General features: G+C 45.8%; 1 protein-coding gene across 3 annotated transcripts in view; it reads left to right on the top strand.

The window, feature by feature from the left end:
* CACNA2D3 (calcium voltage-gated channel auxiliary subunit alpha2delta 3) overlaps positions 1 to 26,967 on the top strand; it is a 913,092-nt gene that overhangs the window by 166,010 nt on the left and 720,115 nt on the right. For all 3 annotated transcript variants that reach the window (XM_059716157.1, XM_019495461.2, XM_019495460.2), the window contains exon 3: positions 17,705 to 17,821. In XM_059716157.1, coding sequence (XP_059572140.1) covers positions 17,705 to 17,821 — 117 coding nt within the window. The remainder of the gene's footprint in view (positions 1 to 17,704; positions 17,822 to 26,967) is intronic.

Genomic DNA, 26,967 nt, shown 5'->3' with positions numbered 1-26,967 from the left:
TGCAGGGCAGAGGTGGCTTCCATTGCCTCATGGCTGCATGCGATGCCATGTGGCTTCTGTGCACTGGCTGCCCAGTGGCGGAAAGCACATGGCATTGTGTGCAGCTGTCAAGGAGCAGAGCCCAATGACAGCACTTCTGCCTTGCACATAAGTCAGGGACAAGTGGCCCCCATGCCTACCCCAGGGTGCGCACAGTGGTGGGCCCCCCCCCAGGCCCCTGGAAAGGCCCAGGTCACCCCAGGAAGGGCCGGGGTGGGCAGGTAGGCAGGGGTGCCTGGTTGGGGTGGGGCCTGTTTGGGCCCATGCAGCTCCACGAGGGGACGCTGCCTGGCCGAGGCAGGATGCTGGGATTTGGGGTTGAGCTCCGGGCACGGCCTCCCTGCGCACTGGGCACAGTGTGAGTGGGGCGGAGCCAGCCTTGCTGGAAGGGGCTGGCCACAGGAGCTCCTGGACCAGCTGTTGTAGTTGCCTAAGCCTGCCTTAGCCCCGGCTTTGCTCACTCGCAGCTCCCCTCAAGGGGTCGGGGCCGGGGCAGGTGCTGCACTGGGCCACTGTACTGTGGGCTCCCAGCCAGCTTGGCTCTAAGTGCTGCCTGCAGCAGCTGTTCCCAGAACCCAGGGAGGCACAGCTGCCACGTGAAGGGCTCCATCCTGTTCACGCTGCGTCTGGTGCGCACAGGCTGAGCTGGGAGCCCCTCAAGACTGGCCTCCTGCTCCAGTTAGGCAGTGTTCCCCTGTAGGCAGGGCAGCCATGCCCTATCCCCGTGGAGCTGCACAGCCCGGGCAGGCCCCACCTCTGGTGCTGCTGAGCACCCACACTGTGGCCCGAATCTGCAAAACCCCTGGGCAGCCCCCACTCCCCGCCCAGCCCCCACTCTCCTCTGGCTGCTGTCTTCCCAAATGCCCAGTTGGGCCAGCCTTCCTGCAGTGCCTCTTCCATGTCTGCTCTCCCCACATTTCCCTCCGTCTCTTTTCTCTCTTTTCTCTTTCCTCCTGTTTTCTCTCTCTCTCTCTTCCTTCTGTTCTCTCTCTGTCCCCTCTGTTCCTCTTCCCCCTCTCTCCCCTCTGTTCCTCTTCTCTCCCCTCCCCTCTCTCTTCCCCTCCCTCTCATCACAATACGCTTAACAAAAAAGAATACGCAAGAACAAAGGTAGTGTATGAAGTTTTATTTATTGTCACCAGGTTTAGAATTTTTAGAAAACCTGATATTTACTGTAAAAAATAAAAAAGAAGGAACATTTGTGATTATTACCGATATTAATATGCAGAGCATCCTACCATGTGCCCTCTGACCCAGTTTTGTTTTTTTGGTGTACCTGCACTCCAGCACCTTACAGGGTTCACATTGCAGCTTTTTCGGTACCTACCCCTGGTTTACACTGTCTTTTTTCCAATGGTTAATTGTTTTATATGGCTACCGTAAACTGATAAAACAATATTTATGACTACTAAATATTTTGTAAGTTGTTTTAATACATAGCCTATTACCTATGTGTACGAAAAATTTGCTGGTGATATGTAAGACCGTATCATTTTAAATTGGTGGTACTCAGTCTGCTAAAGTTTGGGAACCACTGATGTAGATAATTAAATTCAGAGATGGGAACTTGTGGCTGGGCTGCAGTACTGCAGAGAAGGACCTGGAGGTTATATAAGCTGACTATGAGCCAAGAGTGTGCTCTTGTTGCAAAAAAAACCCCAATGGCATACTGGGTTATATTAACATAGGGGCAGGCAAGATATGATCCGTGAGCCAGATCCAACCCACAGGCACTCATCAGTGAATTGTACCCCACCCAGCCCTTACGCCTGTGAAGGGAGGAGTGAGGTGCCCATGTATACACCCCCCCCAACATACCCTATTGCACCTTACTCTCACCCTCATGGGTGGAAGGACCAAGCCCAGCCAGCAGCAGATTTCAGGTGGGACTGCTGCTGATGCTGATGCAGCCACCCCAGGAGGACCTGCTTGGCTTCCATGGAGTCCCACTTGCTCTGGGCAGCAGGTAGGGAAGTAGCAGGGGTGCAGGTGGTGGGGGGAGCTGCAGCTGTGTGGGGGCAGAGAGCGTGGGGCAGAGGGCTGGTGGTAGTGCAGAGCCTGTGCTCAGGGGGTTGGCAGGAGTGTGGAGCTTGAGTGGGCAAGGTGTGGATATGAGGGCAGTGGGGGGCATGGGGACCCCCACACACTCCCCCACATGGCTTGTAGCTCCCACCACTGGCAAAAGCAGCAGGTAGGGGCACTTGTGCTGCATGCAGGTACTGGCACCCAGTGGCACTTGGCTCTGGCTAACGCTGCATATGGGGGTGAGGAGCACAGCCTGCCAGGCTCGCCTCTATCACTGGGGCTCCGCATAGGTGCATGCAGTTCCCATACTCTCACAACACTAGGGGAAGCCCCATGCTAGACCCGGCTTCCTTCCCTGCCCCTTTCCACACAGGTCCTGGGACACTGCAGGGAAGCAGGGGGCAGGGTTCCCTCCACTCCTGGAAGAGTCCTGGGACCTGTGCAGCAAGGGGCAGGGAAGGCACGAGTGTGGGAGCTTCATGGAGCCCCTGCAATAGAGGCCAGCCTAGCAGGCTGCACTCCTTGCCTCCACATGCAGCACTGTCCGGAGCCATGCCCCACCGGCACCAGGGCCTGTGTGAGTAACAAGTGCCCCAAGTGCCCTTGCATGCTGCTGCTGCCAGCAGTGGGGGCTGCACACCATGTGGGGGAATGTGTGGGGGATCCCCATACCCGCATCCTCCTTCAGATACCACAAAACTCACACCCGCACTCTATCCCCACAACCCCCCACATATACACACCTCCCAACATACCCTAAGCACCCTCACACACAGTCATATCCCCTCAAACCGCCCCACACCCCACTATACACACCCTTCCATACCCCCAACCACACTCCACCCTCCACGATATTCAAGAGTAAGACTTTATTTTTGAGTTAATATGCAATCATCTTTATATACAGTATGTAAACACAAATCATGACAAATATTTTTTGTAATTATGATGGGGGCCGTTTTGAGGCCAGTCCCATTGTCGGCCCGCCCACCTGATTCGGGCAGTCCACCCATCTGACTCGGGCAGTCCGCCCACCTGACTCACCTGCCATGCCCTTGTTGAAATTGAATAGTTGTTCCTGGGTGGGAGGCTGCCCATCTAATGCCCTGATGCCAAGGGTGTAACACATGACTCTGAACTACCCCTACACCTTGTCCCATGCCTCACAGATGGCATTCAAAAAAACTCCCTGAGCCCCATTGCTGGGTTGCACATGGCCACTGGCCCAAACTTGGCCTTAGGTGTCCTTAGATGTGTCTGGGCCACATGTCCCCTCTCTGGGGCCTCTACTCTGCCCCCCCCGGGGCCTCTACTTTCACACACACTCTGCCTTCTTGCCTCTCATTAGGCATCTTGCCCCTCACACTCTGCCCCCTCACTGGGGTCACTACTCTGTCCCCTCACTGGGGCTTCTGGGCCTTATGCTCCTTAGGCGTCAGGTATCTGTCAATGTGCCTGGACCTTGTATTCAGGCCTCTCACTTCAGGCTTCACTCATATTCAGGCCTCCCACAAGGCCTTACTTGTATTCAGGCCTCCCACTAGGCCTCACTTGCATTCAGGCCTCCCATTAGGCCTTGGGCCCTCCTGGTCCCTGTGTTGTCACCCAAGCTTCACTCTCTCAGGCTTTGGGCCTTGGGCTCTCCTGCCCCTGTGTCACCACTCGAGTCTGGTGCTTTTCTCTCAGGGTGTGCTCCTCTAGGCATTTCCCCTCCACAGGGTCACCCACAAGGCAGTGGTGGCTGAAGTGTTCAGGTGCCCCATACTTACCTTTCACTAGGAAGGCACAGGTGTGGCATTTTCTGGAGACTGCCCCATACACCATCCAAATCCAGCAGGCTGTAGTTTTAGGTTATGCCACAGGACCCACTGCAGGCCTACCTGCCCTGGTCTTTCTCTACCCTCCCTGGGATCCTTGAAGTTCTTCTGGGCTGCTCACTCCTGGGCGTTCTGTTCCAGCTTCCACCTCATAACATGACTCTCAGCCCCTGGCCTCATCTCTCTCTCTTAGACCCCTTAAAGGATATGTCCTGTCAGGTGGCTGAGCTTCAGCCTTCATCATTCCAGACTGCTTGCTGACCAATCCCCTTACACATTTGCCAGTGATCTCTCCCTAGAGAGACCTTTTCTCACTGGAGCCAGGCCCCACTTTCTGGCCAGATGGGGTGTGAGGGCTCTCTGCTGCCCTGGCTTGCCCCTCACGGTGGGCATACTTGCCTTTTGGCCACTCAGGACCTGGCCCAAGCTTGGGCCAGTTGAGAGCCCTGGGTCAGTCCACAAACATCTGACCCTTTCACTTGATAGGGTTTCCCCCCAGGCTCCTCTGTGGATGAGTCCCTTTGTATATGGCTCAACCAGCATGGCGCAACCCTTAAGGGGTACGCTACCTCCTTGGGGCACTGCTGCCACGACTTGATTGTAATAATTGGAGAATTCTTTCCCTAAGAAGGAAAACCAGCTTTGCCATCAGGGCTGTGTCTAATAATCCAAAACAATCAGTTATGGCCTGTAACAGAGCCTCACAGGCCTTACAGGGGGCTCCCCCAGCCCTAGTACCCCCACTACAGTCCTCCAAGATTTAGGTCCAGGCTCCTGCTGCTAAGGAATCACAGCTAGGAACAGCTCTCAGTACCTTCCTGGATGACTCCCAGGAAGCCTCATTACAAACTGTTCATTAGAAACTGCAGTTCATTAGAAAGAAGGGGAGGAAGGAGGAAGCAGGTAACTATAGGCCGGTTAGCCTCGCCTTTATCCTTGGCAAGACCTTTGAGAAAATTGTTAAGGTTCACATTTGTGGGGGACCAGCAGGTAAAATAATGCTACCATTTGTGGGGCAACCAGCATGGGTTTATAGCAGGCAGATCCTGCCTGACTAATCTGGTTTCTTTTTTCTGTTCGGGTCACAAAATGCTTCGGTGAAGGAATACAGGTAGATGTTATTTACTTAGATTTTAAAAAGGCCTTTGACACAGTGTTGCACCCAATTCTTATAAATAAACTAAACAGTTGCAATGTAGATTATTACACAGTCTAGTGGATAGAAAATTGGTTTATGGGATGCACCCAGAGAACGGTGGTGGATGGGTTGGCTTCTACCTGGAGAAATGTGGGCAACGGAGTCCCCCAAGGCTCCTGTCCTAGGACCAGTACTGTTCAATATCTTCATTAATGACTTGGATGAGGGAGTAGAAAGCACCCTGTCCAAGTTTGCAGACAACACCAAACTATGGGGGGAGGTAAAAAAAAAAACCTAAAGGGCAGGGAGCAAATCCAGGCAGATTTGGACAGGCTGGGGAAGTGGGTGGAACAGAATAGGATGCAGTTTAACAAACGTAAGTGCCATGTGTTGCACCTACGGAGGTAGAATCATCAACACTCCTATAACCTGGGAAGTACCATTTTAAGTAGCACAACTGCGGAAAGGGATCTCGGAGTCATAGTTGACTCCAAAATGAACATGAGGCACCAATGTGATGAGGTAATAAGTAAAGCTAACCACACTCTTTCTCGCATAAGTAGGTGCATCACAAACAAGTCTAGGGAGGTAATGCTTCCCCTCTGTGCAGCATTGGTCAGGCGGTAGCTGGAGTACTGCGTCCAGTTTTGGGTGCCGCATTTCAGGAGGGATGTAGATAACCTTGAAAGAGTTCAGAGGAGGGCCACCTGTCTGGTTAAAGGCCTATAGAAAAGAACCTATGAGGACCAGTTGAGGCACCTGAATCTCTTCAGCCTCCACAAGACAAGGCTGAGCGGTGATCTTGTGGCTGTCTACAAACTTATTGAAGGGGACAGCAGGAAATAGGGGTACAATGTTTACCAGGGCACCCATCAGGGTAACTAGGAGCAATGGCCACAAACTAAAGGAGAGCAAAATTGGATTGAACATCAGGAAAAAATTCTGTACAGTGAGGGTTGCCAAAATATGGAATACGCTTCCAAGGGAGGTGGTGCTGTCCCCTTCTTTGGAGGTATTTAAGAAGAGTTTGGACAAACACCTGGCTGGGGTAATCTGACCCCAGCACTCTTTCCTGCCTAGGGCAGGTGGTTGGACTCATTCCAGCCCTGCCTTCGTGTTTGAAATAGGGCTTTCCCCTTCCAGGGGTTCTGTTTTCCAGTGGGAACCTTAAGGGGGATGGACTATCTCTGTGTTCTCCTGGGGCTCTCTGCAACAGAGGCTTTTCTGCTGAGATACTTCTCCCCTTCACCTTAGAGCACTCTTCAGGTAAGGGTTTAGTTCTCTCTACATTCCCAGACCTGTCTAGGGGCTTCTTTTGCTTGCTGCCTCTGAGCAGGTTCTGCAGTTGCCCTGTTTCAACCGCTCTTGGTGCCTGCCCCTTTACTGTTGGGGCCACTTGACTTTCAGATACTAAGGAGAAGGGAGCAAGTGTTGATTTTTTTCTCTTCCCACTCTCCCTACTCTTCTACACCCTCCATAAATCATTTGTCTAACATTGGGCTTGCTTAGAGCCCTGGCGATCTGGTATAAAGCATCCCTTTACTTCACTGTGCTCATCCCTCCACAGACCCCTCCAGGGTCAGCTCCAATCCCTGGGGTTTCCCATGCCTTCCTCAGTTACCCAAGCTCTCAACAGTTCTATTCAGGGTTTACGTAGCCCCCCGGTACCCCTGCAAACTCTAAGCCCTTTTTGCTCAGACTGGCCTGTGTCTTCTCTGGGCCCTTGTCTACCCAGACTCTCTCAATAGGCCATCCTGGCATCCTCTTGGTCTTCTGTCTACACAGCTTCTCACTGTAAGCTGGGCTTTCCAAAGGCCCAGGCCTTCAGCCCCTTCCTAAGGGCTCTGGACTCCCCTGGGTCCCCAGGAACCTCCTCCTTCTCCATAGTTCCTACCCTAACCTCCGGGTGTTCTGAGAGTAGCAGTACTCAGGCTAGGTGATGTTTAACCTTCAGCTACCCAGTTGCAACTGGCCAGCACTGCTCTCAGGGCCTGGTCTTATATCCAGGATGCCCAGCCCTCCACCAATCAGGGAGTCTCCTGGGTACCATGTGAGTGCTGGATTGGGTCTGTTCCTACCTGCAGGATGTCTGCAGCCTGCTTAGGCCCTTAAAGCGGCAGGGACCCAAAGGTGCATTGCCACAGTAATAAAATTATGCTATAGTAAGTTTTTGACTTTTAATGTATAATCTGAATTTTTTTCAGGTTCCAAGATGGCAACCCTCCCCATCCAAAAGGAGTATTTTGTGGGGGCAAGGGGAGGGACTTTTGGTGGCAAAGGTCAGGGGTTTAGGGTGAGACTTCTGGTTCCAATATGGCAACCAGGGGGGCTGGGCAATTGTTAAGGGGCGGTGCTACCCATGCAGCCCTCAAAAGCTCACCAAAACTTATTAAGTGGCCCTCCAGCTGAAATAATTGCCCACCCCTGTATTAATAGGAATGTCAGTTACAAATCAAGAGAAGTGATTCTCCCACTTTCTTCAACACTGGCAGGGCCTCACATGTAGTACTGTGTCCAGTTTTGGACCACACGCTTCAAGAAGGATGTGGACACTTTGGAAAGGGTCCCATGTAGAGCAACAAAAATGATTAGGGGCCTGGGAGGGAAGACGTATGAGGAAAAGCTGAAAGAATTAGGGTTTAGTTTGGAAAAGAGAAGACTGAGGGGGAATTTGATAACAGTCTTCAAATAACTAAAGGGTGATTATAGAGGGTGCTGACAGAATTGACATTTTATCACTCGTGCTCTACAGCCATGCCCTGACAAGGGTACAGCTGCAGAGTAATTTAAAAATGCCCGACTGCATGACAAATTAATTCTCATTACATGAAGGTTCAGATGAAGGTGCTTCAAAGCAGAGCACTTTCATTAACTTCTGTCAGTCCCTGCCCAGGAGCAGGGCTGGGCTGATGCAACCCAGACCCACAGTGTGGGGCTCCAGTTCACTTAAACCTCCCCCCCCCCAGCAAAGGCTAGCCAACCAGCAGACTGAGCTCCTTCCACTCCTTTCACCCTGCTCCCATCCTCAGGATGGCTCCAGAGCTGGGGGGAGGGGGTGGGGCTAGGGGTGAGAGGCTGCAGACATGCAGTGAGTTCCAAACTGGAGCTCAATCCCCCAGCTCCCCAGATCCAACAGAGAACATCTGTTGTGTTGGGGGGTGGAGTTGGAGGGATACCAATGCATTGGCGATGCGTAGGGGGTGCACATGTGTCTGTGAGATTGGTGGTGCACCCCCTGCAATTGGCCACTGCTGACGCTGCCAGTGCCGCCTGTGGGCAGCCGCCACTTGCCACCCTCCCCCTTGCTGCTGACACCTCCAACAGTGTTTGTGGGCGGTCACTGGTTGCCACTGGCCATTGCCGCCAGTGCCGGCGGCATCTGTGGGTGGTCGCCGACTGCTGTTTGGCACTCCCCATCCCCCCACCCCTGCCGCTGACACCTCTGCAGCTGCCTGCGGGCAGTCACCATGCCCCCCCAGCCTCCAGGGGCACGCATTGTTCATGCTGTAACTCATGGCAGTCCCTGTTAAGCACCATGTGTTACGGCAGGGAACTGCATGTCTGTCAGTACCCAGAGAGGGTGGAGATGGGCTTTTCTCTGTCACTGTAGGACAGGACTAGGAGCAGTGGCCTCAAGCTGCAGCAGGTAAAATATAGGTGGGAGATTAGGAGGCACTTTCTGACTGTGAAGGATCTAGCTACCTAGAGAAGTTGTGGAATCTCCATCCTTAGCAGTTTTCAGGAGGAGACTGAACAGACACTTGGTTGTGATAGTTTAGTCAGGGATGGTCCTACTTTGAAGATATGACCTTGTGAAGTCCCTTCTAACCTTGCTTTCCTAGGATCCTATGAGCCTACCTTTTGTAAAAGCTCTTTGTGATTGTAAGGCTGCAAAGTGCTAGATTTTGATGGATAAATAATTTTTATCATCACCCTACTCCCAGCGTAGATATGTTTGTCTTATGTTTAATAACATGCATTTTTCTAAGATCCTCAAAATTGCTCTGCCAATAAGAATCTAGATTAAGGAGCCAGATGAAAATTACATAATAGGAAAACACAAAAAGAATAAAATAGCTCATGATAGCAAAACTTTCAAAATTTTTTTAATATTCACTTTTTTTCAACTGGTGATATATCAGTTTGCAAATTCCTTTTTATTAGGAAAAAAAAAAAGGTTTGCAAATTCCTCACCTCATTTTTTCACAAAAGAAGAGATTTATAGTTTTGGACATTTGTAATGCACAAACATTGGGCTGTTGCTGAATAATAGCTCACTGTGTTTATACTATAGTTTTCTTGACTTCTTTACATAAAGAACTACTCAGGATGAATAAGGGTATCACAGCCTAAACAACTAGAAGGAAAGACATGTTTGTCACAGTATTTTTACTTCAACCAAACCAAACCAAACCAAACCAAACCATAGTCTTGAATGGGAAAATGTAGCACGTTGTTTAACACCATCTATCAAAATTATGTTAAATCTTTTGCTTGAAGAAGATAATAGCAGATCATTTAAAAAAATCTTTAAAATGAGAGAAGTGTTTTAAAAAGAATCAGTGGAAGTTGTATGCTTTATTTGTAGGATGTGATGATCAGTGAGTCAATAGGAAAGAGATTAAACAATATTCCTGAGCCACAAAATGTACAGTGAATTCTCAGCACAATAGATGTTCTGGATTATAGAGGTTTTTAAATTAAAATCCAGGGCAGTTTGAATAAAAAAGGTAGCACTTTCTGATAGCCCTGTGGGTTTAGGGGTTAAGAATTCATTGAGAAACAGCTCTTTGTTGTTTAACACTGACATAGCTTTTGGCTGTGTAATGAAAGAAACTACATTAGCATCTGCAAATTATATTAGCTTTAAGCTTGTTACAATCTAGCAGACTTACTCATTGATTACATTCGATTGTCAGGACATCCTGACTATAGAATTTAAAAGACTACAGATGAGCTAATTAACTTACGTGGCACTTCAAACTAACATTTCTGCACCAAAGGGGGTCACTGACAGTACTTAAAAGGCAGATTATCTCAACTAAGTTTAAATAGTTCAGACAAAAATGTACTTTCTAGTGAACTCTTTCTAGTGAGTCATTCACCACTGCATATTATGGGGCAGCCATTGCTTGGCTACTAAGTATGAAAGCTCTGTTATATGCAAGTGCTTGGGTTGCATTCATGTGTGAGGCCTGCTTGGAGTCTGGAACTTAATAACTTTGTTTTTCTTTAGGTTAAAATTGCTCTCATTGGTGTGCTGTAGTTTATAAGTAGCATTCAGTACAGTAACCATGTGCTGAATATTAAAATGTGAAATTAGACTTAATTATTTATTCTAACAATATATCATGGGGGAAAAGAAATATGTTCCCATTTTAAACTGGTACCAAATGCTTTGTTTGCAGTGGAGCCTTACCAGAGACTAGCTATGCTAGGAGAAATTTGCTGTAGAGAATTATCTTAAACACACTTGACCAAATTAATTTCTTGTATAAGTTTACAAAGGTAGATGAATGACATCAGGTACTTGTTTTTCTTTTTCAGTAGCCCAATAGCTTCAAGTTTGGTGGAAGTACCATGATGTTTATCACTATTCTTAGAAGCTCTAGTACTGATCATCCTCATTAATGTTAGCACAGTTTGATTTTCTGCATTAAAAATTGGAAGACAGTCATGTCATGAGAAAATCCTGTAAAGGTGACTTATACTATGTGTGAAAAAGAGAACGCTAATATTTTCATGTTTTGGTACAATTCAGACGTTGAATTCATGAAAGTTCCTGACAGTTGATTTTTGTCCTCTAGCTAAATCATTTTTCAGTCCAGTATTATGTAACACATGTTGAGAAGGATAATCGAGCTGGCAATTACATCTACAGCAGCACGGGTTGCTGATACTCACTAATCAAGTTCCTACTCAGTGGGAAGGTGGTTCCTTTTTCTAACATACAGTTGCTTCTGCTGCTTTTGTTCCTTTGAACTTCCTAAAGAATTTCTGATTAAATCAGTTCTGTTAAAGTAATTACTAAGATTTCTGGACAGGAGAACTAAATCATAGAGGAGTAAAGGTCTGTGGCAGGTCAACAATATGCAAACACTAGGCTTTTGCAGTCATAGTACAATGTAATAGAACTCTAATCTTTCTCAGGATGGGGATACGTTCCCCTGCAAAACTGAAATTTTTATAACATGCAGTTTAGAACAGTCAATTGTAAATCAGTTTTCAGGTGGTAGTAAATGACAAAGTGTAGATAGTTGGAATATTAGCCTGTGGGTGAAATATTATCTCTGGTGAAAACACAAATGCATGGGAACAAGAAACAGCTGAAAGAGAATAGTCTTAATTTTTCATGTATATCCATCTACAGTGGTGGAAGGCATTTGAGTGTTCTGAGGATGTTTAAGGTGTATACCAACTCATGCTGCAGTATAATAGACAGAGGAGGAAGGAAAAAAGTGTCAAGGTTTTAAAATATGTTTAACTTAATTCACAGGGAAACTTAGAGCTTCTTCTTCTTCTGGAAAACTAAGAATAATTTCTTAAAGCTCATGAGCATTTGAAAAATGAGAGGAAACATAGTTTTAACTATGGACTATTTTGAGATAACCAGCTTGCTCTAAAACTTCTAACTTTACCATGAAAAGTTTCCTTTCATGTTTACTATTCTAATTGTGAGTCTTGGCCAGGAAAATGTGTACCAAGCCTAGAACATGTTGGGTGTTGGATATATTGGGTATCAAAATGAACTCCAACTTGTTTTGATTGGAGAATGGTCTCAAAAAAGGATACAGAGGCACAAAGAGAGGCGGTCTTGCCCATGATGAGTGGCAGTGGCCTGTGCTGGACACCAGGAAAAAGTCGTCCCTGGCAGTGGGTGCACTCACTGCTGCTGGGTCACCTGGAGATCCCACTAGGGTTGCACTGTGGCTCCTCCCTGCTGCCACCCTGTGGTCCTGGGGCGGCCCAAAGATGGTGCTGGTGGGCAGCAGCAGTAGCAAGGAGGAGCTACAGGGCAGCCCTGGCATGGGCTCTGGACGGCCACAGCCAGGTCCCACTTTTTTTTGGCACCCAGCACTGGCCACTGCTGCTCCTTGTGGGCAGGCAGTGGACAAAGCTGTCTCTCTCTGTCTCTCTCCCCGTCCCACTCCCCCCCACCTGAACCATCCTATACCTATAGCACGTCCCGTCAGCTTACACCAGCTTCTGGCCCGCGTTCTGGAAACAGAGCCATGGGGGTGCTGGCACCAGCTGTGGACACAATTAGAAGGATCCTGCTGGGGATTGGGGCATCCACCTGGGTCTGCCGATGGTTCTGCTACATTGGCACATAAGCTGTGGTCTTGGGTAGTTGCCCCAGTCCCCAGTGGGAACCTGTTGACAGCATGTACAGCTGATGCCAACGTGTGCCTGGCACTGCTTCTGGCGGGTAGAGCAGGAGCTGTTGTAAACTGCGGATGGGGCTGGGACACACTTGCCTCCCCACCACGACACAGCAGCTGGAGCTGCCAGTTCTCTGCAGGCCGGATCCCATGACTTTGAGGAGGCTAACCTGCAGTCCAAACACAATCAGCGGGTGGGCCAAATTCGGTCCACAGGCAGTATTTTGCCCACCCCTAGATTAACTGATTCACAGAGGCATAAGCTTTCTTAGATGATAGCCTGCTTCATCAGATGACATTTATTACAGTTCTTCTTAATTTTAGGCTGAGCCTTTATTATATATTCATTTAGTGTGCATAGTATATTAATATAGGCATCCTAAGGACTGTACCTGCGCAGAGATATGAGTGCCTGTGGGCACAATTGCCCCTGTTAACCTTCCAGGTATAGATGATTATATAGTTTCTTTCTGAAGCTTTGAGAGAGTATTTTTTTCATTTCCCTGCTCACTCAAACTGTCTTTTTTTGTTGACCCTCTGTTTCCAATTGTTTGGATTACAAGAAATGCTTCAGATTCCAGTTCTGTTTAAGTCACTTTCTGGTATGTTATTCCTAAATGTTCAGTCAGTATGCAAGGGAAAAAATGATCCAAATACATGAACAACATTAAAACTTCTGACAGTGAAGTACTGTTTTTCTTTTCCTGGTACTTGTGTGAAATGGTCTGGCAAAATAGATGCTGCAGAAATAATGTATTTTTGTGTCTGCTTTCTCAAATGATAAATGTTCCTTGCTCTATGGAGGATTTCTTAACAAATGCTGATTCCACTAACAGAAAGAATCAGTGTTTCAGATATTTCTTGTAATGCAGCAAATCAAAAGTTGCTTAGACCGTATCTACTCAATCTTGAAGACAACTAGAAATCCACTTATAAGAGGAAATGCTGAGCTGTGACCTTAACCTTTCATAAAATGGTGTGCTACTACAAGCCAGTTATTTACTGCAAAGTTATTGAATCTGTTTTCCTTCTTTAGTAACAGTACACATGTATCTGTATGGGCTTTAGAAAGAATATTGATAAGAGCATTTCACTATTTTATAAACTAAAGGAAGATGTAGAATATTGGAAAATGTAGAAAAATATATTATGAAAATTAAAAAAAATATCATTCCTCCTAATTAATTGAGGCACTGGAAAGGAGAGGAGCTTAACAAGGTGATATTTTAAGGAGCTCTCTGAGGCAGTAACGCTAGGAGAGTTTCCTTTGGCAGAACAGAAAGGGCAATCTGAACTGTAAGCCCTGGCTTCTTTCTCAAGCCCTTCTGGTTGTGGTTTGATTTCAGTGTTGATGGGGAGGTGACAGTTTCTTAGGATTATTTAGGATTACATCACGGTAGCAGAAATACCCATGTTGTGAATTCCCTTTTTTTTAACCCAATTGGACAAATGAATAGAATGGATAGCTCCAAGCTGCCATGTCAGGGGAATGGTGGCAAGTTGATTCAGACTGCCCCTAGTGGAAAGGGGAAGATCTGTTATTTATTATGCCTTTTTCTTCTGTGGTTTTACAGTTCAGACTATGAGTTTAACATTTAAATCCAACTCGTTTCCAGAATCAGCCTGGGTTCCAAGTTTCATGTATAAGAAGCACTGCAGAGGAATTGCATTGACATGCATAAATGAAATTAGGACCTTATCCCACCAAAAACAGTTGCTAGGGTGCTGGGTTGCTGAAGCTAGGGGGTGTTCTTTCCAACCACTGAATTTCTCCTGTTTTGAAACCTTCCTTTGTCAACTAAAAAAAAACCAATATTAGTATTTTCATAGCAATGAAATGGCAAATGTAAAATACCTATTAAGTAAATGTATTAACTGCCTGGATCCTCAAAATGAAGTAAATACTCTTTGTTGCAAATATTTTTGAAGGCTTCCAACAATCACTTATATTTTTGAGTCATACAAGATGCATGGTCTTTTTAAAGTAGAGCTTAAATATCTGCTGGTTTTGTTACAATTCTTCCTTTATGTTGGAACATGCATTATTTTCTTTATTTCCGTAGTTTACGTTTGTATCATGAATGACTGGCACTATTGTATAAAGCGTAACATTGTTATCAGCTTGCACATTCTTTATGTTAAGCAAGAGAGCTTAAATTCTCCCCATGTTTAGATCTTTAAATATATTTTTAAAGTATTTTTATAATAGGTTCTCACAATAGACTGAGACTACGAGTTGGAAAACAAAGTGGCTAAACAAATTGTTTCTAATTTAAAGCAGTGTTGGCCAGTTTCCACAAACACAATTAATAATTTTATGGTTTTCTTCACTTAAATAGCGAAGTTTAAATCAATAAGTTCCATGACCATAAGATGAGTTTCTTGAAACACTGCATTTTTAGAAGATTTTCTAGGAACCCAAAGGTCAATTGTTAGGGAAACCATTTTATCAGAATTTGATATGCTGAACACTGATTATGCAACCTGAAATAAGCAATTTGTGGGATTACCTCTATGCTTGCTGAGGTATTGATACAAAGAAGACAGCAGTTCTTCAAGGCTGTCCTTTTAGATCTGGACTTCTTAAAAAGTCTCGAATCCCTGAGGGAAACAAGCAGCTTTTAATGGAATTGATTAACCAGCAAAGGTTTTAAGCTTGCTGCTTTTTAGCACCCTGATATGTTTAACAGTATCATAGCCTACTGTTGACAAGTGAAGGTCAAACATACTGAGGCACGGTACAATATATACACTGTGTGTGTTAGTTCACCCATTTTCCATTTGGATGCAATAGAAATGCTTATTAGGTGGCATCTGGTAGCTTAGTATGTCTGCTGTTAAGAAGATAAGAGTATCTTAAAGAATATAATCATCCGTTGTCCCATTGCAGTAATTGTGGTTCCAATCCTGCAAGCATTTTTTTTAGCATTTATTATTTTCATTTACAGAGCTATAACATAATGTGTGCAGTTAATTTGATTTTTTACACTTTGCTTACATTTTTTAATTGGCGCACTCTTGTAAAAAAAAAAAAAATGTTAGATACTCAATGGTAGAACTGTTAGAGCAGGAACCAAAAATTGCTTATTTCTTTGTTCTGGAAGGCACGTAAGGTACTTGATCATTATAAAGTAATGATAACAAAGTGCCTGCTCTTGTTCCTGATAAAGCTGTGGCTATGCTTTGTCTATGGCTGTTTGATAGGACTGTGCAAAGCTTTGGTCCCTGATTCCATTCGGCAGAGATTCGGCTCAATTTGATGGCCGAATCTTCAAATCCAAATCAAATCGGGACCCTTTAATCTCTCTAAATGGAATTGGAACCCTCTGAATCAATTTGGAGAGATTCGGAAACATTCAGCGACTCAGATATAGACAAAGCTTTAAATGTTTTTTCTACATACCTCATGGTACCAGACAGTTTGTGAATGCTGTGATGCTGGGGCAGATGGTGTGTCCCACAGGAGCATGGGGGGGCCCCAGCATGCTCAGCAGCAGATCTGGGAGTGGACCAAAAGCACTTCCAGTCCACTTCCAGTTCCTCTGAGGAGTGTATGAGGGCCCCTGTGTGTCCCCCCAGCTTGGCAACTGGTGCCTTCTGGTTCTGGGGGGGGCACCTGGGGTCTCCCTGTGGCTGATTGCTGAGCTGAGAACGCGCCAGGGGGGCTGGCGCACTCCGCGGCGGACCCAAAAATGGACTGGAAATACCTGTGGTCCACTTCTGGGATTGCTGCCGACCACACAGTCCCATCCCGCGATTCTGTGGGATGCTCCATCTGCCCCAGCATTGTATCATTCACGAGCCATGCCTGGTACCTTGAGGTATGTAGAAAAAACATTTAAAGCTGTGTCTATGGTGGAATCGCTGATTCTCTGAATTAGCATCGAATCTTCAGATTTGGACTTGGCCGAATCAAATTGGGGACAGTGATTTGAATCAATTAATTGAATCACTGTCCTCGATTTGGGCTGAATCTGAATCAAATACGGCCCGTTTTGCACACCCCTAGTGTTTGATATACTTAAGAAATAACTAAATCCATGCTATAGAATAGGGGTGGCTGATCTGCAGCACAGGAATTCTCTTAATGTGGCACATGGCAGATTGGGCAGAGGATAGGCAGCACAGTGGCAGATAGGACAGGAAGCAGGGAAGGAAGGAGGAAAGCAGAGCAGCAGATCAGGTGGGGAGCACAGGGCTGAGAGGAGAAAGCAGAGCTTCCAGTTGGTCAGTGGAAGGGGGGACAGAGGGAACTTGGAGCTAGGAGGGTATGGGACTACTTTGTGGCACACCTACCAAAAAAGCTTGGCCCCCACTGCTATAGAACTATAATAAAAGTAAGGTGATCTATGATACTAAATTTAATGGTTTCAGATTATAAGATTTCTCTTGCTATAATGACAGTTTTGCTAATGACTTCACTCAGTGCTCTCGAGGAGGTGGAGTCAGACATAAAACAATACTCAGTGTCAGAAAACCCTGTATGTGTTGATGGTATTGACTTAAATGGACCTTTTCACAGTAAGGTGGAATAAGCTTGGTATTAAGCATTTTCAGGATTATCTCCAAGCAAAATACAGATGTGTTATTCTTATTCTAGTAAATATCAGCCATGAAAATTAAAATATTGAAATGCAGAAAAGGGGAAAAAAATAAAAGGAAGCCAAAATAATGTATTTACCTGCTGTAGGGTATATTGGCTTTCCCATGCCTAATTCCATGCCATTGTCTAATTTTTATTCATGATACTTAGAGTTACCTGTGCAATGAAAATAGATCACCAAATGGCACATGTATTTTCATTTATTTCTGTGAAAATGCACTTTATTGCGCCAGAAATCTCCTTATACATGGCTTAGTTAAGTACATACTTACATGGTTTTCCGCATATGAGCAAAGAACTGGAATAATTGAATTCTGTTTAAAACCCAATAAACCAATGAAAACAAGAATATCAATCTAAGCAAGTATCTTGGAAGATCTAAAATCAGAGCCAGCTAACAGCATGTTACTAGTTTGAAATAAAGTCTTTTAGGACTTTGTGTGTACTTTTTCTCTTATGGGTGGCCAGTTTGGGGGACTAGTTTGGGGTTTTTTATCTATACCAAGTATGATAAATATATTTTCATCCATGATTTACTGTGGGGGTTCTGGTACTTACCTGATAGCTCCATCTCACTGATGGCATCTGTTACCCAAATAAACACCAAGTAGATGTTGCAGAAGCCAGGGAAACTAAATGTACATCTAGTTATGAGTTGTTTTGCTTTGTAACTTTCCTTTATTATTCTATTTTCTTCTAGAAATACAAAGAATATGAGAAGGATGTTGCTATTGAAGAAATAGATGGCCTTCAGCTTGTGAAAAAGCTAGCAAAGAATATGGAAGAAATGTTTCATAAAAAGTCTGAAGCTGTAAGAGTAAGTACCAGATTGACTTTTATGTTTTGTGCCATGAAAAAAACATGCAAGTTGCTGAGGACCTCATATCCTGGTAATCAAAAGTGATGTGAAAGTGCTGAAGGACTCCAGAAGTGATCTAGGGTCTAACTCCCAAAGAATTATTGATAATATCAATAAGATAAACTTAGTACCATGTTTTTTCTATGAAAAGTACAAGTTTTGTATATGCAGCAAGTTTTGAAAATCCAATGGATTATAAATGTGTCATTTTTTTGGTGAAAAGATGGGTATGAGCATGTGGTTCTGTAGAAAGGTATAGTGCATTTGATTTAAATCAAAGTGAAACCACAGCAGAATTAATTTAGATTTTTTGTAGAGCTATAGAAATAATATTAGAAGGTTTCTTATTGTATTCCTTTGACCAGATCTAAGAAAAGACTGACTGCCTAATTCTAAACCAAGGGCAGGCAAAATACGGCCTACAGACTGGGTCCTGTCTGCTGAGTGATTCCTTTTGTCCCGTGTCAGGTCCCTTAGCCCTGCCCAGCCCAGGTGCAGGGGGCTGCCCAGGCCTCGGCACATGTGACTGGTTTCACTGCCCCCAGGCCTGGAGGTGCTGCCAGGCACAGAGTGGAGCCTGCTCTATCCCGACACGCAACTCTCAGGCAGGCTGGAAGCTGTAGTCTATGGGGGTGGAGGTAGTGCAATGGCTGGACTCTGTTTCCTGACAGCCCTCACAGCAGCTCCTTCCAGTGCTGCTGCCAATATCTGCGCTGCTGCCAGATCTGGCCCCACTGCCTGGGCTTCCCAGCCTGTCCACCGTGCACCCACCACCAGGGGCTCCAGATGGAGTGGGTGGTGGGCAAGGTCTCCATGAAGACCAGCTCGGGACCTCTGCGGCTGGGTGAGCTTGGCCAGGTAGATGGTATGGGGCCACAGGCAGGTGGGGAGTGGTGTTGGAGTGGGATAGGCAGGTGGGGCTGGGATCATGGAGAGGTGACAGCATGGGGCTAGGGCCTGGGGCAGAGCTGTAATCCACTCCTCATATGTCCCAGTGATGGGTGCTGGTCCTGTGGGCATCCCAGCTCATCTACCCCACACCGACCACCGAGGGGCTGGATGGAAGGGGCGGATGGGTGGGCATGGTCTTCATAGCGACTGGCCCAGGACCCCCATGGGCGGGGTGCTCTTGGCCAGGTTGATGGGATGGGGCCATAGGTGAGCAAGGAGCAGTGTCTAGGAGTGGGATGTGTGGCTGGGGCTGGGGTCAGGGCCAAGATCACAGAGCAGTGACAGAGCGGAATTGGTGCTCATTTCAGGGATGTGCAGGGAGTGGCTTGTGGCTCTGAACCAGTCCCTAGTCTTGCACTGTCACTGTGCTGCAGTCCTGGCCCTGACCTTATCTGCCTGCCCTGCTCCCAGACACCACTTCCCTCTCGCTTGCAGTCCCATCCCATCTGCCTGGCTGAGTGGGCCATGGAGACCTCACCCAGTAGGTGTGGGGCAGATGGGCCCAGGGCTGAATAGGATCAATTGGCATCTCCTTGGCCCTGCTCCCCACCATGCCAGGCAGTATAAACAGCTGTTCCAGGGGGCTGAGGCTGGGTCAATACCCCCTCCCCCAGCCCTCAACAGCTCACCACAACTCCTTAAGCAGCCTTCCAGTCCAAATAATTGCCCAACCCTACCCTAAACTCACCTGTCACATCTTTGTTTGAACTGAAAGATTTCAGTGTGCCTACAGTTATGCCTCTGCTCTGTGCATGCCCAGAATTGAGGTGACCTGAGCAGCTAGGCACAGAAATCCTTCCAAACCCTTTTTGGGATCTAGAAACAAAATTAAGAAGTGCCTAAGCCAGTGGTTCTCAATAGGTCTGTGGCTAGTATTCACTTTGGATTCGGCCAATTCAGGGGCAGTGATTCAACTAGGTGATTCAAATCACTCTCCCAATTTGATTCAGCCAAATCTGATTCAGAGATTTGGCTGCTGCTGAATCTCCAAATCACTCAGGTCCATCCCCTGCCCATTCTCCCTGCTGCCAATGGCTGCCCCACCCACCCCAGCTCCCAGCACTGAAAAAGAAAAAAAACCCAAGTCACCGGGTGCTGCCAGGTGTGGGGGGGCAATCCCTGCTGCCCCCCACTGCCCTATGCTGCATGTGGGGCTCTTCATGAGCCCCCTGACCTCTGCCCAGTCCCCCACCCCCCCCATGGCTGCCCCGCCCACCCCAGCTCTGGCCCTTTAAGAAAAAAACCCCCAAGAAACGCCCCCCCGGACTTAGTGTTCCTGCCTGGTGGGGGCTGATCTCTGCTGCCCCTACTGCCTCGCACTATGTGGGGGGCTCTACATGAGCTCCCCCAAAGCCCCGAGGCCACAGCAGGAGCAATGAGTCCTTGATTTGTCTTGGTTTTTTTTTTTTCTTAAAGGGCCAGAGCTGGGCCAGGTGGGGCAGCCATGGGGGGCCTGGGGGAGTGGCAGGGGGTTTGGGGGCTTATGACAGACCACTGGCAGCTGGGGCAGGCAGAGCAGCCATGCGGGGGGAGGGGGCTGGGGGAGAAGGGAGGGGATGGGGCCTGGCAGGGGTCTCCCCATGGTCCCCTCCCCAAGCTCCCCTTCCCCCAGCCACTACTTACCAGCTTCTAGTCCAGCTGCATCTCCCTGCTGCAGTGGGTGGGGCTGTCCAAATCATCAAAGCTCTTTGAATCAATTCAGACTTTTTAATTGGTCTCCTGATTTGATTTGGATTTGGAGATTTGGCCACCAAATTGGGCTGAATCTCCTCTGAATCAAATCACCACCTGAAGCTTTGCACAGCCCTAGTTATCAACCTTTTTGGACTTGAGGCACTCCTCCATAAGTTTGTGTATTGACTGGCTCCCAGTTTCAAAAACTAATTTATATATTGGAATGTTAACCTCCTTGCAGATTGGCCGGATGGTGGGGTTGAGGCATCATTCAGGTATGAACAAGCATGAGCCTGTGCTTATCTGCTTAGCTTATTATCTTATCTCCTTATAAAAGTTGGGGCACCCTTTAAAGGATATGGAAGCACTCCAGGATGTCTTGCCACCCTGGTTGAAAATCACTGGTCTAAGCACTATGAGAGGCTTGATACTGCCTTACATTAATCAACAGCATCGGGTCCTCTTGCAAAATGCTGTTATGGCTAGTTCTTTGCTAAAAATATGGCAAAAGGCAGAAGAGGTGGTAGTGGTAGCCACCTTTTATGTATGACCCTATAGGTTAAAGCATTTACCGAGAATGTGAGAGACCCAGATTAATTTCCCTCCATAGCTGATGGATGTTCCTACCCACAGCTCCCAAAATTCTAGGCTGTAGGCAGTCATTAGTTAAAAACTGAGAAATAGTCCTGGGAGAAGGGACCAGAACCCAGGAGCAAAGATAGAACAAGATTTCAGATAAATGCCAATGCTTAGTTTTTCTTATTGGTTTGTTCTAGACATCTCCCTGCTCAATAAATGGGTTTTTGTGGATTCTGTTCTGTGGCCAGACTTCTGTTTAATAAAACAGAGTGTTTTATTTTATCTAGCCCTTGTGACTGATTCTATTTCTGCCTGTACTTCTAAATAGGAGGTATTGATGGTAAATGTGTTGTGAAGGCTGGCAAGTGTTTTTACTTACATAATGTTGTCTTTGTTTCATATTGTTAAAACTCCTCTGGGCAGTAGTGTATGTATTGGCTAAAGTGTCAGTCATTGTAAAATCAGTTATACTTGACTTCAATGAAAAAAAATGATTTCTATTTAGACTAGCATAGCAAACACAGTAGAGCTGTCTGGATTTTGTTTCTTTACTTGTACCATCAATAATTGTTTAACTTGCAATCACTTAAGTAGGGCAAATGCACTGAATGCTTTGATAGTCCAAAAACATCACTGAAAGCAACTTGTAAAGACTCTGGGTTTCACAGGTGTGACATCTACAGATAGCTTACAGACCTCTGTTCTTAGTGTTAGTGCATAAGAAGGAAAAAAAATGCTACATTTTCAGATCCTGAGTTACGTGTTTTGGGCTGACAGTGAAATATAATATCATTTAACTTGTAAATTGATTATACATAGTGGAGAAACACTGTAAAATCATAAATAATGGAACTTAATAATGCTCTTTTTATAGGCTCTGTTTAGAACAGAACTGCATTTGAAAATCTTGTGCGGTAACTTGAAGAAGCTTGCAAATGGTTGAAGCTGGAAGGATCAGTTTCTTTGTTCCTTATCAGGAAGCAAAGTACTGATTCAAGACCAGAAAAATGTTGAAAAACATCTTCAGTGCAGCCCTGCCATTTATAACTACCAATGATTAGTAAACTGCAGGCAATGACAGATTATGTCTGTTTCATAGGAATGGAGAGGCAGTAGCAGAGAGCAATTGGTCTCTCAGACTAAGAACAGATATTCAGAAATCCTGAGGTGGAAACAATCTAGGTTAATGGTTTTCTGTAAGTGGTGTAGGTTAGATCGGTCGTGAACAGAACATACGCTTGCCTTTTTGTGGCGGGGTTCATGGAAGCTGCCTGCACCGACTGACGCCAGCAGGTTGGGGTGCTCCTGCATGCCTCGCAGCAGGCCCTGTGGACTCCCTGGACTGCCCAGATTGCTGGCTGGCTGGGTCACCCCTGATTGGTTGTCGGGAATGGGCAAGCATCCTCCTCCCGGACGCTCCCCCTGCTGCTTTGTCAGCCACAGGCATGTCAGCTGCAGGCAGGCAGTGCCGGTGGGGAGGCGGTGAAGGGAGGCATTTGTGTCCTTGCACAAACCCTGGCACAAAGCACCCCATGATTATACACAGATCTAACACTGAGCCCAGGAGAACAGCCATGAGTGGGCACAGCCCCACAGAGCCTGACTGGGCTGTCGGGGATGGGCAAGCATTCCTCCTCCCCTCCCATCTGCTGCCTGCTTGTGGCTGGCAAACAACGTGGCAGGGGAAGGGAGAAATACTCACTCGTGCCTGGCAGCCCAGTCAGGCTCAGTGGGGCTGCACCTGCTCATGAGCTTTCTCTGGGGCTCAATGTCAGGTTTGTGTGTATATTGTGGGGTGCCTTTGTGACGGGGTTTGTTCAGGGACACAGATGCCTCCCTTCCCCCCCCCGAGGTGCCTGCCTGCACCTGATAGCTGGCTGGAGGCAGGGGGTGAAGCTGTGCAGAGGGTCTGTGCTGGAAAGGGCCTGTGCTAAGTCGGGTCTGTGACATCCCTGGAGTGGGGCATGGTGGGCACTCATCCAGAGTGGCTAAGAGCGGAGTGAGTGCTGCAGTACCTTGCTGCAAGGGGGGGGGGGGGGGCAGTAGGGGGCTGCAAAGGAGCCCGGGGTGCCAACGGCCAGCGTCCTAACTTGAATTAAGAGGGGAACTGGTACTGAAATTCGATGCAGTGGTCTAACTTAAATTGATTTTGATTTCACATTGATCCAGGTCTATCGTAGACTGAGTTCTGCCATTTTTAGAAGTTCAGAAGTGAGCTGAACTTCTGTTCTGTTATGGGTATAGACTGGCTTCTGGCACTTACACCAGTAGAAGAGTAATGTCTGTACCTGGCCTTTATTACAGCAGCGTAGTGAATGTTTTCTAATGTGAATTTGTGAGGTGGTTAGAATTGTTCTGGCTTTCTTTACAGAAATGCTGTAGTTCTTTAGGAAATAAAATGCTTCATTTGGACCATAGTGTTCTAACAACAAAACAGGCAGAGCTCTATGAAATTCAGCTACAATCACATATTGTTTTTGTGAGGTTTGATAAATATTTGTCTTGGTTTTTCTTAGTCTTTGAGAGAAAATTTTGAAAACCAGATACAATTTGGAAATTATTACTGTCCTGAAAATCTGCCTAGGTGTTGTCTTTGCAAACAGCGACTTAATATGTGCTCATCCTGGATATTATGAGATTACTGCTGGAGGGACAGGTAAGGGGCTTATTTCCATAGAAGCGTAGTGATGAAATGTAATGCTTTCAAACTACTGCTGTACATGGAAAATGAGAAGGACTGTTGATTAACCAGTTGTTCTTAGAGACGTATAACCTGAAAAGCACTAAAATGCTGTGGCTCAGTGCCAGTTTTACATGTATTCCATCTTCTGTGTAACACAGCTACAGTTAGCTAATTTTGTCTGTGATTCCCACTGAGCTGAAAACCGTGGGGTGTTCAACTGGCCCTGAAGTAATGGATTTTTAATGGAAATCTTGCAGGTTTCAGGTATTTATTTAGTTTCATAGAAACACCTACCCCAAGTGCTATGCTTATTCCAAAAAACTAATTTTAAAAACTAATTTTTAAATGAACTGCCAGTAGCCTGACAGTCTGGGAAAATGCCAAAATAACCACCACAAAAAAAAAAAAAAAAAAAAAAATTCCACAAGATTTCCTTCAAAAGGCATAAAGATCCAAATATTTCTAATGGTACCACAGTTTGACAAACAATTGTAATTAAAAACTGAATTAACTGCAGGTAGCACTATGGAAAAAATCCACATTTTGATTGAAATAATTTTTAAAAAATGCAATCATCTGCCAGTCAGTTTCTAACCATGTGTTGTCAACATTTAGCACAAAAAGCAGGTGGTGGTACTCATAATTATGGAAATCTTGGTGGTGTGGGATATTTATCTATGGGAAATGGGTTCTGATAAAACTTGAAGGATGTAAAAAACCCTCTATTTCTGTATTTTCAAGATTTTTTTTAACCCACCAATTTGTTCTTAGCTGCAAATCAGTGTTGAACTTCTTTCCCCTCTTATAGTCTGGCTTGATTTTTATCTTTCCCTCATCACTTTTCATAGTGATTAGTTGATTCAGTGTGATTCTTATCATCCTCATCCACTATGTGAATTACTCTTCAGTATGTAATTATCCTATCACACAAAGTCCTATTTTCATGCTGTCAGATGTGTTAAGTAAATGAAAAACTAAAAGTGCTAAACCAATTATATAACCTTTTGTCATCTACTTAGTGATGTATGCTTTTATAAGCAACTTTCTTTGCCGTGTTCATTATTTACAAATGAATCTGGATCTAGCTAATATATCAAGTGTACAGGATGTTCTCATTAACTAATATTTTCCTCCACTTATTTAATGCAATAGCAGGTGGTTTGGCTGCAGTATCTGTTCTGGAAATTATTTTGTAGTGCTTTAAGAAAAAATGCTAAACTAAAAGTGGGACATTTACAATGCTGCAATTCTTAACTGTTTATAATAATGAAGAGTGTAATCTGTCAGTGTCAACTACTATTAGGACAAAGAAAAATCTTAAAATTGAGAACGCAGAAATATTGTCGGGGCTGTTCAACAATGATGCAACTTTCCAGCCATCATTTACGACTTCAGGACAAATTTAGATTTGATTGTAAGAGGAAGAGTATGTTAAACTAGAAGTAGTAAAAAAAACCCCATGTCCATTCTGGGCTAGGGACAGACATACACATAAACCTGTTTAAGTGATCAGAAACTAGTTTAAACCTGTAACAGATCATAAGTTCAGTGCACGTAAACCAGTTTCAAAATGGTTGAAACTGGTTTAAGATAAACCTGGTTGGATGTAGTATCAGACTTAACTGATTTGGGTCAAACTAGTTTATGCAGTGTCTGTCCCGGACCCTGATGATCAGATTCAGAGTAGCCTATCTGGTCTAAGCAGTCCTCTTCATCAAATGATCCTCACTGTTGCCAGATTCAATTTGTTTAGCATGGCTTGTGTTGGTTTCTCAAGTTATGGTGAAGTTGTAGCCAATTTGAACTCATATTGAAGATTGAAGCCTGATGTCATTCACCCCTGTTCTTCACAGTGTTGCCCAAATGCCTTTGATTGTGTGTGTGTGTGTGTGTGTGTGATTGTCTTCATAAGCAAAACCCTTGAATAACCTTAATATTGTCATAGACTACACTTGATCGCCTTCCTATAGCATCAAATCTGACCTTAGAAGAGAGGAAAAGTTAAAACTGTCTTTTTCCCTTTAAATTGATTGTCCCTCTATACATCCTTTCATGGCATGCATGTGCCATGACACTCAATCTCTGATCCTCAGATTTGACTTTTGTATACACAAACTCATTCCTTATAGATCAGGCTTTTTACCAGAGGAATCCAAAGACATCCTGTTGAGTGCATCTTGTGGCTTAAACATCTAGGAGTTGCTTTAGCTATGGTATATATGGCCCTATCTTCAGTAGGCAGTATACACCAGTCATGAGGCATTCTTCCAGGCTGTAGAGTTCTGGATTTTTAAGTGGTTCAGAACATAGGTATCTCTCCTTCAGGAGAGGAGATTTTCAATATAAAAACAAAGAAGGCTTTTCACATGCTAATGCCACCTAGGCTATGTACCGACAGTCAGACAGTCCAAGGCTGAATTGATTCAATCTTCTCAGGTTAGACTAAGCTGCATAGATTGAACCAATAAGCAAGAGAACAGACATTCATTTGTGATTCTGGAAATGCAGCCACATACCTTCAATGGCCCAGGCCAGAAAGTGGGGGACACTAGAGCATGCCTCCCTGCTCAGCTGGAGCAGACAGATTGGGCCAAGATTAGCCTACCCATCCTGTGAACAGGGGGCCTACAGGGGTGGTGCATCCTGGGATGCTGGGGGACTGTGAGTTAACTTGAATCTGGAACGGAACCGGGACAGAAATTCAATAAACCAATTTAACTTAAATCAGTTAAGTCTAATACTGCATCCATCCGGGTTTATCTTAAACTGGTTTTAGCCATTTTGAAAGCAGTTTATGTGCACTGAACTTCTGGGCTAAGTACAGACATTCAGGGGCATTGGGAGAGGTTAAATTAGATCAAAATGGCTTGCCAATATCATGTAAGTCAAGATGGTAGGGCTAGTGTGGGGTTGGGGGTCCAGGATCCTGGAGGGCATCAGAGGTCCACCAGCAGATGGGGAGGGGGTGTGACCCATGAAGGGTGGGGGGCAGGTACGATCCAGAGGTGGTAGGGAAGGCTGGCATGATCTGCAGGAGGGCTGGGTGGGGCTGGCATAACCTGTGGGTGGGAGCCCCTCCATTGAACCTTCACCCCCATGCCTCCTGCCCCTCCCCCCACTGGGACTTACTTGCTCGGCTCTGGCAGCAGCAAACATTGGTAAAAGTGGCTGCAGTGCATGGGGCTACTTTTTGAAGATGGCTGCTGCCTGCAGGCAG

This window comes from Alligator mississippiensis, chromosome 12 (genome assembly GCF_030867095.1).
Source record: "Alligator mississippiensis isolate rAllMis1 chromosome 12, rAllMis1, whole genome shotgun sequence".
Classification (NCBI taxonomy): Eukaryota; Metazoa; Chordata; order Crocodylia; family Alligatoridae; genus Alligator; species Alligator mississippiensis.
This window is presented reverse-complemented; position numbering and strand designations above follow the sequence as displayed.